The sequence below is a fragment of the Heterocephalus glaber genome, unplaced genomic scaffold, assembly GCF_053883595.1.
Source record: "Heterocephalus glaber isolate CG9 unplaced genomic scaffold, H.glaber_assembly_v1.0 deba00000331, whole genome shotgun sequence".
NCBI lineage: Eukaryota > Metazoa > Chordata > Mammalia > Rodentia > Bathyergidae > Heterocephalus > Heterocephalus glaber.
The window spans coordinates 67,397,804-67,414,946 of NW_028258142.1; the positions used below are offsets into that span (position 1 = coordinate 67,397,804).

The 17,143-nt window shown below is 45.8% G+C and overlaps 1 protein-coding gene across 13 annotated transcripts in view; it reads left to right on the plus strand.

The window, feature by feature from the left end:
• The first annotated feature begins 82 nt into the window (after positions 1-82).
• Cep192 (centrosomal protein 192) overlaps positions 83-17,143 on the plus strand; it is a 71,697-nt gene continuing 54,636 nt past the window's right edge. The window contains exons 1-7 of one of the 13 annotated variants that reach the window (XM_087195179.1): positions 83-4,426; positions 8,909-9,076; positions 10,457-10,582; positions 11,044-11,121; positions 13,601-13,764; positions 15,529-15,581; positions 16,122-16,242. In XM_087195179.1, the coding sequence (XP_087051305.1) occupies positions 8,913-9,076; positions 10,457-10,582; positions 11,044-11,121; positions 13,601-13,764; positions 15,529-15,581; positions 16,122-16,242 (706 nt within the window). In that variant the 5' untranslated portion in view covers positions 83-4,426; positions 8,909-8,912. Of the gene's footprint in view, positions 4,427-8,906; positions 9,077-10,320; positions 10,408-10,456; positions 10,583-11,043; positions 11,179-13,600; positions 13,765-15,528; positions 15,582-16,121; positions 16,243-17,143 lie in introns of those variants that run through there. The other 12 variants (XM_087195184.1, XM_087195173.1, XM_087195175.1 and 9 more) reach the window with 12 other exon arrangements.

The following is a 17,143-nucleotide window of genomic DNA, read 5'->3' on the forward strand; positions in this document are numbered from 1 at the left end:
AGTTCCTTTTGATGTGTGTCTGCCTGTGTGTGGCTGTGTGGTACTGAGGACTGGACTTGGGGTGCCGTACTCCTGAGGGCACCTCCTGCCTTTTCATTTTGAGACAGCGTCTTGAGACTTGCCACTTGGGTCTCAAATTTTCAATCCTTAGTCTCACGAGTAATTAGGGATTACAGGCGTGTGCCAGCATGCTCGATGCATTCTGTTTAAAAGATAGTTAAATGTGAACCAACATGTAGAACTGACAGACTGACTTTGAATCTTAGTCCAACAGTAGAATAATTATCTTCTAAAATAGTTTAAAGTTAGAATATACTTGATACTATGGTAAAACTGTTAAAACTGTGGGGGTAGTACTATATTTCATTCTGTTAGCAATGTCAAGGATTTAGCTACCAGGGGTGGAACAGTGTTGTATTTGTGTCCAGTTAATCACAGAGGTGACATAATTGTCCTTACCACGTATATTCTAATTTTCATAGATACCTTTCCTTAAATACTGCCTTATGCCCAGAGCTGCTCAACACACAAAGTATAGAAAGCTGATAAGCCATATCATATTAATTTTACTTTATGGAATACTTGAATTTTGTTGTGTTTAATCATTAAACTGTTTTGTCTATAAAGTTAGCATTCCAATGTAAAATGATTCCTTTCCAAACCTCAGGGGCCTTCCTTTTGTTAAAGGACTTGGAGATGTTTGTTAGTACTAACTTAAGGATTACTGTAGCTCAGAATTGGCAGTTCATGTCTTTGAGTTTCACTTACTGGAGCCAGAATGAGGTAAGTGGCACCACTCCGCAGTTTAATTTAGTGAATTCCAGGCATCCACTCTCTGCAAGATGCTTCTCTGGACGCTGCTGTGTAACTGATGGTAAGTCAGGCAGTCAGCATACACATTGATTGTAGTGGGAGAAGGCATTTCCAAGATTCAAAAAGGTAACAGGAGTTCCACTTTGTAGGAAAAGCAGAAGCTGTAGTAAGCATAAAAGCTGTTGATTGACCTGAGCTGGCAGGATTTGGAAGGGATGTGGGATTTCAGCAGTTTGAGTAATGGAGGTAGAAGGTAAGGGAGGATAAGGTTGTATTCCAGGAATAGGATGAGCGTCTGGTGAAAGAGTAGGGTAAATGTAGGGAACCAGTGGGATGCTGATGTGGAGTCATGCCTTGTGACCACATAGTGGAAAGCTCTGGATGCTGGTGGCTGAGGTGTACTACATAGAGCACTTGGTCAGGCGAGGCTATGGGGGATGGTTGATTCTGAGATGGGTAGGCATCACTTCTAATTCCCTGGAAGCACCCCAGCTATGGGGCAGAGATTTGGAAATCACAATGGCAGGTCTTTCCTGTTGGCAAGGAAGGATAGATACTGTGGTGTAAGATAATAGCGAATATCTGAGTAATGAGCCAGTGCCTTTAGATACCTTAGGTGAGTTAACTGCTAAGATCCTCACAACAAACCACAGAGACAGATGCTAATTGTCCCTGTTTCACCAATGAGGAAGCTGGTGGTTTAGTGCTGTTGCCAAGGCTGCAGTTAGCAAGAGGAAGGGGGAGCCAGGACCCAGACTTGGCAGCTTGGGCCCCAGAGCAGGCTCACTGCCTGCTGCTGCTGGGTTTACATCTGGGTTTAAGTCTCAGTGGAGAACCCGCCAGGTTGCCAAGTGTCGTGGGGAAGAGCCCTGGTGTCTTGAGAGGAAATTTATGGAGCAAGGACACTGTTCTGTGAATTTCCTAGGGAGGCATAAAAGAAGCACCTTCCTCTATTGGGACTAAAGAACAGTGTGGACAAGTCCAGGTTGGCGAGCAAATGATTTTATTAGAAGCCACTTACAGAGGCAGGCAGCCAAATGGGAGGCTGCACTACCAGAGTTGTCACCCACCCCCTTCCAAGCTTCTGCTTATGTAGGGCTCTCAGTTATGCAGGAAAGACAAGAACCAGAACCCTTGTACATACTCCGTTCCCATCCTTGTCGAGAACTCTGCTGTTCTCAGCAGAGTGATGCGTGGTCTTCTGCTGCAGTCTGGCACAGCCTGTGCACCCGGTGAGGTCCCCTCAGGACAGCTGTTTGAGTGGTGGCCCCCTGCCAAATGATGTTACCTTGGCTAGAGCTCAGAGTTACAGGATGTGATCCCAGGAGGTCCTGCCCAGGAGGAGATGGGGACCTCAGTGTGGCCCAGGCAGGTACTGTGACCTTTGTGTCTAGATGCTCCCCCACTGAAGCCGCTATCACAGGTGGGGCTTTTGTAAATGGATTGGATTTTGGGGCTATAAGTGACTTGTTAGGAGGTGGAGTCTAGGTAGTTGGAAGAGGGGGCTCCGTGTGGGCCTGACCCAGAAGGGTGTGTCTCCCTTTCTGGCTCTTCCCTTGACTGCTTCCTGGGTGCTGTGAGATAGATGAGCAGTTTTTCTCCACTATGCCCCTGTGCCATGCTGTCCTGCCTTCAAGCCATCAGACTCCATAGTCCTCTGAAACCTCAACTAAGCCAAATTAAACCTCCTTTAAGTTGTGGGTGTTGAGTGTTTTTGTCCCAGCAACAAAGAAGGTGACAGAACAAAGACATTTCAGGATGTGTCGGAGGCACAGGCTGATTTACTGAGCAGAGTTAGGGAAAATAGGGAGAGGACTGCAGCCTAAGGAAGAGAAGGGGACACAGCTCTGGTGAGATGACACTACCCTGGCAACAAATGGAAGGAACTGCTTTTAAGTTGGGATAGGCTAAGGTCTGGTTCACCATTACTTCAGTTCTGGTTTTGCTGGATGACTCCGAAGTCTTAATTCTTGATGGGCGATTCCATCTCCTTGAGATGACCGTTTCTGCATGCGGCAGCCTTAGTTTTTGGGAGGCTCCTGCTGGAACCCAAGGTGAACTTACTTAGGTTTAGGGCAATGACTAGAGACATGTGGGTGGTGCTCACTGGTAATTTAATGTTCCTGTAAATCTCTTAGTGTCAGTCTTGAAGGGGGATGAACATAAGTCTTGTAAATTAAGGGTTGATCAACCTCCCATTGCGTTTTTAGACATCCTCCCTAAGTGATTTAACATGCCTGTATCTTGAGCAGGGCTGTGATCAAGTTTTAAGGTAATAAAGGAAACATATAAAGTGAAGGTCAAACTTTGTTCTGGTTTTAGTTATGTATTGGGCATCTGTAGGCCCAAATGAAGTCACTATTTTTAGCAAAGTGTTAGTCCCTGGCTGCCTCAGAAGAAAACACAAATCAAGCCTGTAATGAGTAACGGTACGGGCTCCGGAGCTCACTTCCCTTCGCCCCCACGGTGGTCTGTCTCAGGAGTAGTCGTCTCCCTACAGACACACTGAGCTCCTTCCAGAGCTTCCGGGTGATCGGCAGCTTCACAGGTACACACATTTTAGCCGTTCACTTCCAATTTATGGCCCTCCGCGTGAGTATCTTCAGGGGGAATTTGGAGGCGAGCTGGTTTTCCGGCCTCCGATGGGCAGGGATGGACGGGCCTCGCAGGGGCACGCCGCTGGGTGTGACGAGCGCTAGCGCCCGGCTTCCCGAGGAACAGCTGGTGCTGGAAGGCGACCGGGAAGGTCCCACTGCTCCCGGCGACAGCGTCCCTGGGGGCGGTCGGCGGCCGGCGGAAAGCGCGCCCGAGCGAAGCTGGTCGAAGTGTCAGGCGAGCGGGACGCCTGCGCGCGCCCTGACTTCAAACTCAGCTCGAGCTGTCACCGCCAATCGGCGGCCCCCGCTCGCACCGCCCTTCGCGCTGCCCAATCGGAGGCCCACACTGAGGCCCCGCTCCACAGCCCTGCCCTCAACCCCTGCCGCGAACGGACGTAAACCCGAGGCGCGTGCGGTACAGCCTGCCGGAAATGCCGTGGTGGGGGCGGTTCGCGCAGGCGCACTCGGGTGCCGCCGGGAAGGCCCTGCCCTCAGCGTGTTTCTCCGTGTTTCGCGGCTGCGGCGGCCGTGGTGAGCGGCGGTCTTGGTGCGCCTGGAAGGGTGAGGCGTCTAGGCGCCCGGCTCGCCCGGGCTTGGAGTCGCGTCGCCGCTCGGCTCCGGAGTCCGGGCCGGTGGCGGTGGCTGCGCACTGTCTGTCCTCTGGAGAGTCGCTTTTCTGTCTACGCGGCCCGGGAGAGACGGGTTAGCTTGGCGCTGCGGGGTCCGTCAGTGCCTCCTTTCCGCTGTGTCTTCTCGCTGCCTTCTCCTTTATTCTCAGCCCCTTCCTAGCCGTCCTGCCTACGGTTTCCTAATGAACAGAACGCAGAACCAGACACGAAGATTTAGTCACTCTTTTGCTCTGCATGAGTTCCTTTTCCACGCGCTGGTTTGGAGAACAGCTGTGGATGTGACAGTATTCCCATTTACGGCCACTCTTCTGAGGTCTTTCTTCTGGCGTTTTCATTGCTTCAGAATCAACCTTTTTTCCAAGTTTCAGTTCTTAGGGCAAACCTAAGGTAAGTTTAAAAAAACTTTAGGTAAGCCTACCTAAATGCCTGCTTGGTTCTGCAGTATTTATTAAAGTGCCAGGAGTAAATGATGAGTATTGGGAGGACTGAGTAGGTTTTGGGTTCCACAGTATGTACTTTTAAATATCTAATTGTATACGTAGACTTACGCTTAACAACGACAGAAGATATTTATATACCCAGAAGTGTTAGAGTAAATATTAGTAAAACTATGTGAAATTTGACATCATTAAGGACATAGCAAGAGAATTCGAAACATGGCTATTTGATTCAAGTATTTTGTAAGAAAAGACTTATTTGTCTTCACTTTAAATGGCGTGAGAAGGGTAGATAATCTGATACAGAGGGATGTTAAGGAATTTTCCCTTTTAGGAAAGATCTAGGGATGTGGTTTGTCCATGATGGTTTAAAACAGGGTGATCCTTTCTGAAAACAAGTGGAATGAGGTACTAGATTGCATATTGAGAAACCTAGTGGATTGTGTGGCCGTTGCACCCATAGCAGTAACTATAAGTGCATTCTGTGATAGGGATTTTCAGCTCCCTGAGGGGACTACCTTATTTAATTTTAATTGATAATGATTATGTTGCATGAATGATCTTTGAATGACATCTAAATTTTCTTTGGATTTGAGCCTTTCTGAATAGGAATAACTATTGAATTCAGTGTATATTTTAATGTGGTTTATATGTCTATAAAAGGAAGAATTTTTAATTACAAGGCTAGACTTGGGCAGGCTAGTTGGGAGACTTGTTCAGTAGTGGCTTTTTTCAGTAGTTTTGATTAAAAAGTGCTGGGCAGGGCTAGGAATGTAGCTTAGTTGCACAGTGCCTGCCTGGCAAGCACAAGGTCCTGAGTTCGATTTCTGGCCCACCCCCAAAAAATATATATAGAACAAAAAGTGCTGGGCTGCAGGCATTGGGAATACAGTGGGTCTCAGTTCCAGAGATAAAGTTGAAGTTAGGTGCGTTAGAAATTGCTAATTGAGAGAGTGGGGGAGATGAGAATGGTCCTCAGCGTCCAGCATATAAAGCCAGTGAACTAGGGATGTTGTGGTCCAAGACTAAAGGTAACAGGAAGAGCAGGTGAAGGAAAGGTGACAAATTTGGCTTTGTGACCTGAGAGGCATTCGTGGGTAAGGTAGTTGTCAAAGAGCCACTTAGAAATAAAGGTTTAGAACTCAGGCTGAAGTCTGGGCTGAAAGTGATTTAAAGGTGAAGGAGGTGGCATTGATGCACAGGAAAGCATATTCTGGGGCCAGACTTGCCTGATAGGAACCCCCTCTTTCCCTTGCCCTCTGTGGCCTCAAAGTCTCTTGATTCCCTTTCTTGGCCTGGCTTCCTGAATAGTAGGGGTAATGGCTACTTTACAGATTTGATGCAAGGATTACAAAAATTACTTCTTCTGTTTTTTTTTTTTGGTACCCAGGATGAAACTTAGGACCTTGCGTTTGTGAGGCAGGTGTGGTGCCACTGAGCTAAATCCCTGGCTAGATTACTTCGTTCAACACATACTCCCAGGTCCCTAACAGCTACTGAAAATCTGTGGGTGAACAAGGTAGACATTTCCCTAGCAAACTGACCCTCTGAATATAGGTACCCCTGAAAAAAGGTAAAGTCAGCGAGGCCACTCAGTGAGAAGGTTGTCATTCCCTCTTTTATTTCACAAATACTTGAGTACCTACTATGTGCTAAACATTGTTGTAGGTATTGGGAACCAGTGATGGACAGAGAAAAGGCCCTCGACGTTTGTTCGTTTGTTTTCAGACAAGGTGTTATGATGTAGTTCAGGCTGGCCTTGAACTTGGGGTTATCCTTTTGCCTCAGCCTCCCAAGTGCTGGGGTTGCAGGCGTGCACCGCCAAGCCTGATTTAGGCCCTTGCTCTTAGAGGGTAGTTGTTTTGGTGGAAGAAGACAGACAGGTACAAAATGAACAGTGGTAAGCGCTGGAGGAAATTAGAATGCTGTGATAGATGGTGGTTGGACCTGAGCGCTTGAGGGGCTGAGAGATGAAGTGGGAGAGGTGACAGGGCCTCCCGGGTCTCATAGGGCCACTATACCTGATTCCTAGGCCATGGTCTGCTTGGCTGCTGGGTGGCAGGAGCAGAAGCACAGAGACGGGCTCTCAGTTGGGGAAGGTGTAGTGGTGGAGACCTGTAGACTGTTTCAGGGTGTGTTTTGCCTCAGTACTCCACTACTCCAGTAGATGTGCTTTGTTTGGCAGCAGTGTTTTGATTGCGCTTAATTGTCTTCATGTGAGGTCTATATTTCCAGCTGACCTCACTGCCCTGTTTTCCAATAGTATTTGAGCCTGAAGGCATTTGAATTTGAGATCTCTAGGGTGCCTGACATAAGCTGCATGACCTAGAACTGAGGTCAGAATCCTCAGTAGCCCTAGTGATGTGGGAGGAGCAGACAGGCAAGATGGAGAAGTAGCAACTGGAGTGTTCTCGTTCTCCTGGACACTTGGCTGTGCAGGACGAAGAGAAGACGGAGACAGGAGATGCAGATGACCAGTAGCCCAGGTTGTTTTCTGGCTTCTGCATCCTGATGTGGGAAAGTTTTGAGCATGTTTGCAGAAATCCAGAAAGAATGATAGTTAGAAATATGGAAGAGAGGAAAATCTAGGTGTGTCTGCATTGGAAGAGGAGATGCTTATTAATTTAAAACTGGTGATGATTTGCTGCATATTGACGTAGTTAGAAAACGTAACATTTACTCACCCAGCAAACGTGTTGAGGGCTCCTTCTCGCTTGTACTGCTTAAGGAGTGCAGTGGTAAGTTACAGTAGGCAGAGCTTAAATTTGGGAAAAACGTGAAGAGGCGAATACGCAGCTGCTGAGAGGTAGTTTGCACTGTAGAAGTAAGAGGCACAGCGCTGGTGACCACATGCACAATGATGTGAAGAAGAGAAGGCCAAGACTGCGAAGCTGAGCCTCAGCCTGCCTGACACTTCCAGGGACAGCAGGGGGTTGGGATGGGTGGGCAGAGTGAAGGGAGAAGACCACAGCCCCCGTGGGCATCAGGACTGGCTTTCACTCTGAATTCGTTGGGAAACCCAGCAGTGTGGGAGGGTGTGAGTGAGGGAGGATGAATCACTCGAGGTGTGGAAGCTGTGAGGCCTGGCAGGTTCTGGATGCTCATTAAAGAATGGGTTTCGGGTTGTGGCAAGGGATTTGGTGAGGTGTGAGAGTCTGAGGAGATCAGTGATGACCCTGGTATTTGGCTTAAGCAGGTAGAGATTGGTGTTGTAATCCCTGATGGAGAAGACTGAACGGCAGGCTTTTTTTTTTTTTTTCCCCCTTCAGTGCCTCAGGACTTTGGGTTTGCAAGGCAGACTTGGTGCCACTGGGCTAAATCTCCAGCAGAGCAGGCTTTCTTGAGGTAGTGGAAGCTGGTACAGTCAAGGCTTGAGTTTTATGCACTATGTGAGGCGGTGCCTGCCTGTAATCCCAGCATGCAGGAGGCTGAGCCGAGAGGATAGTCAACAGAGAACAGGTGGGCTACATGGTGGGTTGAAGGCCAGTCTGAGAGCTTCTCTCAAGGAAAAAAAAAGATAGTTTTAGGTGCCTGTTAGTGTCTAAATGAAGATGACTTGGCAGGCAATTGAGTATCTGAGGTTCAGGGGAGAATCCCAGGCTAGAGATGTAGATCTCATATGTTATTTAAACCTCTGACACTGAAAGTAGCCCTGGTGGGCAGGGAAGGTAGAGAGATGGCAGCCCAGCCCTGGAGCTTTCCCCTGGGGGAGGGGGTTGGTCCAGGAGATGCGGACAAGGAAAGCAGCTGCTGGAGAACTGGCAGCTGGATCTAGAGAGAGTGCAGGAAAGTGCATCTGAGTGCACTGTGTAGGTTGAGGTAGCTTTCTAGGTTCTGGCAGCGGGGAGGTGAGTGTGACTTTGACGCGCACTGTCTTGGTGGGCAGTGGACGGAAGCCTGACGGGGCTGAATTCAGGAGGACTTAGCCGACAGCACTCCCATCGTGGGAAGAGGCAGAGGGAGGGCTCTGGTGTGCTGAAGAGAGCCCCTTGCTAGAGTGATTGTGGGTGTCATGGAGAGAGGGGTTGGATCAGGCGAAGAGTGGAGAGGTGAGCTTCCAGTAGGAGCAGGGACCCTGTGTGACCAATCTCTGTAGCTCCTTAGTGGTCTGTGAATTCTCTACTTTATTGAATAATTAAATTAGTCTGTACTAGAAGAAATCTATTAGAATAGTCTTACTCTGGGTTGACTGTCAGTCCCAGTGACAAGATGATAAATTTATTGTTGGGTGTTGTTTCTCACCGTAAAGCAGTGAGTTATTCTGAGACTTTCCTTACCTCAGTATTTGCATGTAATGTTCTCTCTTAGAAATGTTGCCAAAAAAAAGTTTCCTAAGATTATTAATTTCCTAAAATTATTGAGACTTGTACTTAACCACTTGAAAAGGTTTTATAGTAATGTTTGATTTATAAAAATATCTTTGTTATTGCAGTGAGATGGAAGATTTTCGAGGCATAGCAGAAGAGTCATTTCCAAGTTTTCTAACCAACTCATTCCTTGGTAATAGTGGGATTTTGGAAGAGGTCACTCTTTCTTCAAAGCTTGGCTTGCCTGTTGCTGTTTCCACACTCGCGAGGAATAGAGCCAGTACTGGTAACAGGTAAGATCCCCAAACCTCATGCCCAGCAGACCTGTGTCTGCAGGACAGGAGTTGGGGCTGGGACCTCTGGGATGTGGTTTCTGCCTCCCACTCTGCTTCTTTGTGTATCTCTGTCATTCTCTCCTCTTTCACTTCACTGGTTGTACCTGCTTTCTTATTCCATGTTGCAGAATATGGCAGCACAGACTCAGAAAAGACACTGAGTCCATTTGTAGCTACACAGGAAGCTAATGAATGTCCCTTAAGGTTGACTTCCTGGATATCCTGAAGCCAGTCCCTGTGGCTGTGGCGTGGGGCCACTGGTATGTTTGGAGCTGTGCCAGGGCTTTGTGCTTCACTGGGCTAGCTTGGCTCGGCCTCCTCCAGCTCTGCCCTGTCCTGTGCTTCTGAACTGACCCAGCTCTCGCTCTGTTAACCCTGAGTTTCCCAAGTCAGGCTTCTCTTTCTTAGGAGCCAAGCCAGTGCTTATTTTTCTTACTATTCTTACTCTAGCTTTATAACGAGACGGTTGTTTGGTTAAATGTACCTTATTTACATCAGTTCAGGTGTGACATGTGCAGTTCATATGTCCATACAGGCAGGTAAATACCTGCCCCTTCTCCATCTCCTGTCAACCTAACCATGTGAGGATTATCATCTTTGCCTTTGGGACCAAGGGGTTGCTAGTTCTTTTAGCCTTACAGTGTCTGTGGCTGAGTTGATGCAGATAATCATTCCATTGCTGTCCACAGTTTCTGTTCTTTGCACAGAAGCTGATTTTTTTTTTTTTAATTCTTTCATTGGTACATTTTAGATATGCAACACATTTACATTTATCATTGGGTGCTTGTACCTGTACATGATGAATCTTTGTTCTTATTTTTTTCCCCATTACCTGTGCGCCCTTCACCCCCTCCACCCTTCCCTATTTACATAGATTTCGTTTCCTTTTTTTTTTAAATTTTCTCATAACTTTTCCTTTCCTTTCTTCCCTTTCCCCTTCCCCTCCCACCACCCCTACGTCTTTGGACCTTTTCCTATTTCAAATTATCAATTATTCATTTTAATCATTTTAATCCTTATTTACACTCTCAGTTTCTCACACTACAGAAACTATTCGGTATTTACACATATGTGTCCTATTTATTTCACTTAAGAGTATGGCCTCAATATGCATTCATTTAGCTATAAATGTCTATAGTTTCTCATTCTTTATGGCTGAGTAGTACTCCATTTTATAAAAAAACCACATCTTCTTTATCCAGTCTCCAGTTGATGGGCACTTGGGCTGCTTCCAAAGAAGCTGATGGTTTTGAACACTGGGGATCCCGTTTGTCTTTTTTCCCCTGGAGGTTGGTGAATTTTAAATGTACATAATTTAATTTCAACAATTTTGTGTAGGTATCCAGATACCCAGACCTCCTACTTAGTAGAGGGGAGGTTCTCAGCTCCATCCGAGTCGTCTCCCAGTTGCTGCAGTGATGCTGACCCGAGAGAGAGATTGCAGCTGAGCTTCCAGGGGGAGGAGTAAGTCTGTGCCTCCCTGTGCTTTGTGGAGTGTCAAGGGCGATTGTATCTCTGATGAATTCTAACCATCTTTGTTTTCTTCATACATTCTAATCACATTTTTAGCTCTTTAAAACATTTTTTTCCTGACTCTAAAAATAATATATGCTCATTGAAAAAAGTCGAAAGCAAAATTATTAGGAAGACAGTAAAGTCCTGTGACCCCACTAACTAAAAGACAGCCACGGGTTACACTTTCATTTATCATATTCTTGTGCAGATATGTATTTATGTTTTTCACAAAATAGGATTACAGCTGGGGATTTAGCTCAGTGTTTCCGGCGCCTGCCTTGCAAGCACAAGGTCCCAAGTTCGATCCCCAGTACCAAAAAAAACCAAAACCAAACCAAAATAGGATTACACTTATGTTCGTTTACTTATGTATGTATGTATTTATATTTCTTTTTTTCTTTCTTTTATTGGCGGGGGCTGATCAGATCCTCAGATACCTGTGAGGGGGAAATAATGGAGAATAAAGAGAAACAGAGACCATATTCAAGGTACAAGGGAGACCTGGAGGGGCTGGCCTCTAGTGGACAGGCTTAACAATCTCTCTGGTGAGCCCCCTTTCATTAGCAAGCGGGAAGCATAGGGGAAGGGGCCGTGCATCATTCATGTAACAGTAATGAAAAGATACTTTGAAAAATAGGGAACAAGTTAAACTTTTACAAGGGGAATGTGTGAAAAGGGAACAGGTTCTTCCCCAAACCCAGATGTCTGCCCAAATTAATAAAAGAGCTAGTATTCTTTGCATTGTCCTCAGCAGATGTTGTCCTGCAGTGGGAGCACTGTGATTGCAAGCATTCCCCACACAGCCAGAAAGCACACGGCTCCATTGAACAGAGTCTGTGTTTCACAGTGTCTTTATCCCAGACCTGGAGTTCATTAATGCTTTAGCTTGGTATTGAATTTAAGAATAAAAATAATTTTCACAAAAGTTTGAATGCATTGCTACGTTGTGAGAAGCCTGATTCTATTTGGTACTTGATCATTTGTATCTGAGCTAATTACTTTCCTCTGGAAACTTAGAATCCCAGGTCCTTGTGGGTGGGGTGTCTCCTTTATTCACCTAATTCTAATTGGCATCAATCTGGAGACGTGTGTGTGTGGTTTTTTTTTTTTTGGTACCAGGGATTGAACTCGCGACCTTGTGCTTTCGAGGCAGACGGTGGAGCCACTGAGCTAAATCCCCGGCCCGAGATGTGTGTATTTTAGTTCTAGATAATTATTGTTACTTTGGGAATTTTCTTCCAGTTTTCTCACTTTCTGGAAGAGAATTTTGGATTGCCTGGGCTGACCTATTTTAATTGTGTTTTTCTAGTTTTTGTTTTAGTGCAAAATGACAGTGTTCTTGACAAATTTCTAATTTATTTTTAACCTTTATTAAATTACTTGGCAATCATAATTTTAGTCATGACAGCTGACTTTTACTTTTTGGTCTTTTATTTTTTAATAGCCCCTCTCTTTGTAGATGCAATAGCTACTTGAATATTTCTGAGGCATCAGATTGGAATTTTTCACACGTGTATAAGTTCTTTCTTGCCTTAGGTTATTTGTTTTGTTTGCCCACCCTTTCTTTGCTGTCTCTTGTTTGCCCTTGCTCTGGGGCTGTGGTCCAGGTTGGTGTGTGGCATCCCCAGCTGCCGTGCAGGTCTCATTCCCACCGGCGTGGAGTACATCGTGGGGAGCCATTCGTGGCCCATGTGGCTTGAGAGAGAGCTTGGGAGTCCTGAGCTTATGTGGGATGCTTTATTCTTTGCAGTGCTTGCTTCTGCATTGCTCCTCCCCCAGGCGTGTGCTGGTGTGCAGCACAGCCTTCTCCCACTGCCCTGGTGGGCTCAGGCCCTCTTCCCAAAGCCTTTGCTTGGTCTCCTCCTCTCCACATGTGGTCGTGAAACATTTATGCAGCTCCTCCTGGCAGGTTCATTTTCTCCTGTGCTTCTGGGCCCTTCCATTCTTACTGTGGGTCATGGCTTTCCTTTTTTCTGCATATCCTGTCAGCTTTTCAGGTCTTGAACCTGGGGTTAGTGTGAGTGGGGCTGCTGATCTGTAGGTGGTTTGCTGTTTTTTTATAGACTGTCTGACTCATAGAAGTCGCTCTTGCCACTTGACTTGAAGCTCATGACATATTTCAAGTGTTCGTGGGCCAGCAGGAAGCCATACTGTGGTTCTGAGAGAGTCAATTTGTCTTAGTGGTGATGGTGAAGGTAGTGACCTGTCTTGCACTATCTCCTCTGCCTCTGTTGTCCTAAGTTCGTTAATGTTCCGCGGTCATGCTGTATGCTTTTCTCAGGGAAGGACTGTAAAATTTAGAAATCAAGCTGAGTGTCCTGATTTATTTTTTATCCCATGTCACCATCTTGCCTCCTGTTCTCTTCTCTTTCTGTCTTCTGCCAAACATGACTTTGTGTCCATTTAGAGTCAGCCCACTCACCCCTGCCATCTTTTCCTAGAGTAAATAAAACGTTCCTTACTTAGCCACGAGTGCACCTTTAGCTTTAGTCTGTGGCTTTTCACATACTACAGCCCCAGTAAAGAGGTAGAGAAACCAGGGAATAAATTGTCCTTAGGGCTGCAGAGTTGGCCACAAGCACAAGGGTCGGGACTTGGGCGCCACGGGAGGGCTGTTTGCACTTTCCGCATCCAGGCTGACTTGGGGCCTGGCCTTGGCATCTGTCTGTCAGGGCATGCGTTTGGCACTGCAGGCTTCTCCCTGCCACTCCTCCCCACCCTCCTCACCCCTGTGAGCTGCAGGACCCGGGAGCAGCAGGAGTTCGGGGGCGGGGGGGGAGTGTCCTTAGGACATCATCAGTTTCATTTTCTGACTGGACCCAGAAATGTTTCTTCTCACAGTGTCCCTTTTTTTTGCTTTTAGAGTGATGAAATATATAACTGGTTAGTAGATATTTTATAAACTTATCTGAGGTAAACAACATTTTGCCACTAATCTGTTCTCTAATAAAAAAACCCTCTTTCTAGAAAAAAGAACAATACGGAAAGTCCACATCTGTCCCATGCGGTCCTGAAACTGTCGTCTCTTCAGAGTGCAGGACCAGGCATGGGAGAGCAGCCGGCTGACACTGCAGCCACGTGCCAGGCTTCGGCTGCTGCAGGCAGGGCTTCGCCTCCAAAGCAAGCACCAGGTCTGAACTACTTGGAGTCATTTCTGATGCATGTATTTAGATTTTGGTTTTTCATTTTCCCTTCTTTGGACTGGTGTTCATCTTATGCTGTCATGTATCGATCTACCTAAGGATGTCATATGCACGGTGCTTTATAGGAAAGGGTCTCCTTGCTAATCCCTTAGCAGGCTTGGCTCACTGAGACCGAGGTCGCCTTTCCTCTGGAAACTGCTGTCAGGTGCCCACAGCACGCTGATGTTTGAGACAAGCTGCCTTTCTGCTACACCTTTTACTCTTCCTCCCACTGATACATTTGTGTTCCTATCGATAGAGTCATTTTTGTAAATTCTCCAAGAAATTATTGGGTTTTTTGGTACTGGGATTTGAACTCAGGACCTTGTGCTTGTCTCAAGCGGTGGACCCACTGAGCTAAATCCCCTGCCTGAAATTATTGTCTTTTGTTTTTTGGGGTTTTTTGGCACTGGGGATCAAACTTGGGTCCTTGGACTTGCGAGGCAAGAGGTGGAACCACTGAGCTAAATCCCCGGCCCCCCGGAATTATTGTTTTTTAAGAAAACTAAGTTGGATATTTCAGAAATACTCCAAACTGAATCATTTGAAAAATTGCTATTAAAATTAGATGTAGAAGTTGAGGAAGAGAGAGATTACGAAAATGTGAGGAAGGTTGTAGAGAAAAATGCAGTCTTCTATTCTCTGATTCCTTATAAGTAGTTTACATTCTCTTTAATTTTTTAAAAGAAATCAAAACTGGAAATTGAAAAGTACATGCTTTTGCTGTATATAGCAATGATATATATAGCAGTGACGTACATAGCAATTGACATATATAGCAATGATAGTGTGTAAGTCCAGCCTGCAGTTCAGTACTCAAAAGACCTTGTGTGGTCATGCTAAATAATGAAATAGGTGGAATGAATAAACATTTGTATGTTTTAATTAAAAAGATTTAAGGAGTACTTGTGTTTCTCTTAATTAACAATGCTAAATAGGTATAAAACTACAGATACCTGTACTGGTATTAGCTCTTCATACTTACAAATAACAAAAGAAAAATAGTTAAATTGTACTTTATCAAAATTGCAAACTTATGCTTCAAAAGGCACCACTGAAAAAGTAAAAGGACAAAGTATGGGAAAAATAATTTGCAAATCAAAATAGGAAATTGAAAATTACATGTTTTGGGCTCATATAGCTGTAATATGTAATTCAGCATTAGTTTTCCTGGTATTTTAAAATTGTAGACGTCATTGTATTTCTTTATATTTTAGTATGCATCTTGAAAAATAGGGACATTTTCTCACATGACCATAGTGCTGTTAACAGCTGACAAACATAATTCTTTTCTTATCATTTCGTGTGGCAGACCTTGGGCTTGTTGTACTGGGGTCTGGGGAAGGCCGCATGATGTTATGGTGCCTTGGTCCTGTCTTGTAGCCGCACCTGTTAGAACCTGCAGGTGGCTCTCTCTGTGGGCTTGTCTGTCTGCTCACTGAAGCCATCAGTGCTCTGCCTTCCTTCCCTGCGTCCCCTGCAGAGTCTTCATTAGTGCATGTGTAGGTGCTGTGGCATGTGTACAGACTCTCCGTCCCAGCGTTTTAACAACTGAATGGACTACTAATGGAGTCCTGTGCCATCATTTGAAAGTACTTCTATTCTGTTTCACAATAAAAATGTTCAGTTCATTAATTTGCAGTTCATAGGTATTATTGGCTATTTAGCTGATAAAATATTTTCTCAGTTTTTGTTTTTGTTGTTTGTCAACAGACTCTTCTGCTGACTTTCATGTAAGATCCCGGATGAATAATCAGGAGTACAAGGTAAATGTTTGTATATTTGTTACCAGTTTCTGGGTTGTCACAGGGGTGGGAAAGTTCATAGTTCACATCATGCATTAGTTAGTATTAGTTGAAAGTCTTCTGCTTGTATATAGCAGAACTACAGTTGGTCTAGCTTCAGCAGAAGTGGGAGTTAATCTCAAGTAATAAGAAGGCTGAAGGCCAGTGCTTCAGTGCCTTGGGTACTTATGAGGCCTGCTTAGCACTGTCCTCCATAAGTGTAAAACTGAACTGAGGTCCATGTTGTGCAAAAAATTGGCATATGTTCTGCAGTCTAATGCTTAAGCTGGTCTGAATTGTTTTACTGTGTGTTTAATATTAGTATACAATAAAAGTGACACGTAGAGGGAAAGGGCTGTGAATGTCCTTGTACATTGTTGGGTGCTCTTCATTGAGTAAATCGTGCCGTTCAGCTCCAGAGCACATTGTAGATGGAGAAATGCTTGCTCCTTTTGTAGCCTTGTCCTGTGCTCTGTGGAGGAGCGAATGTGCTTCTTTTATACTCCCTTTTATTTCTTTTAGGTTGTTGTACCTGATGCTCAGAAACATTCTGAAGACAAGACTCCGAACAGTGACTTCAGCCATCTTAGCTTATTAGAAAATGAGAAACTCGTGTCCTTGACAAGCGTGGAGGATTCTTCTGGTACTGCGGAATGACTCGTGTTTCCCTAGTCCTTGCCTCGCCACTCCACTGTGTGTCACAGCTCTGTGGCAGTAGTCATTATGCCAGCTTCTGGATCACATTTTTCTTCTGCTTGCTGGCACTAGGATGGCCACTTCTGATGAGTGAATAAGATTAAAACATGTATTTCTGTATATGAATCCTGATATGATCATTCTTATTCCTTACTTTGACATCATTAAGTTGCAAAGTGGCCACCTGAAGGTGCCGCTCGTTGTAGGAGCAAGGGTCTAGTTAGCCTGTGCTCTCTGAGATCCCTCAGCCAAGGCCAGGCAGGAGACGCATGGACAGCTCAACTCGAGATTGTATGACGCAGACTTCAGTAGTGCAGAAATGTTCCTCGAAATCATGGGGCTGATGGTTCTGACTGAGGAGGGCATCCATGAAGCTTTCTGGGAAGAGTCGTCCTGGCTGGCTGGAGCTGTGCGATAGAAGGAGCCCCAGCAGTGGCCCTGCCGTGCAGGCCCCTGACCGTGACTGGAGACCAGCCAGTCTGGTTGCATGGCAGCCTCATGCAGCCACAAGAAACCCAGAAAGGCAGCGGTGCCAAGTTGCTGAAGCTCTGAGAGCAGGCTGATGAGCTGAGTGGGATGAAGGAGTCACGTCGTTCAGGGCAGGTCTTACTGCCAGTTGAGTTTCCACACTCGTGGGGTGTGGACTGTAGATAAGGAATTACTGATGTGAACTTCAGAGACCCTTGTTTCAGAGGCTAGATTCTTCAAGGTGAATTGTTGAGCCAGGGATTATGAGCATTAAGGCTCCTACTGTTGACTGCAAAGTCGACTTTCCACCAGTCAGGAACGCCCAAGTCCCTGCATGTCATGGAGAGTTCTTGCTCAGTCTTGCCTTCACTGAGCTCTGA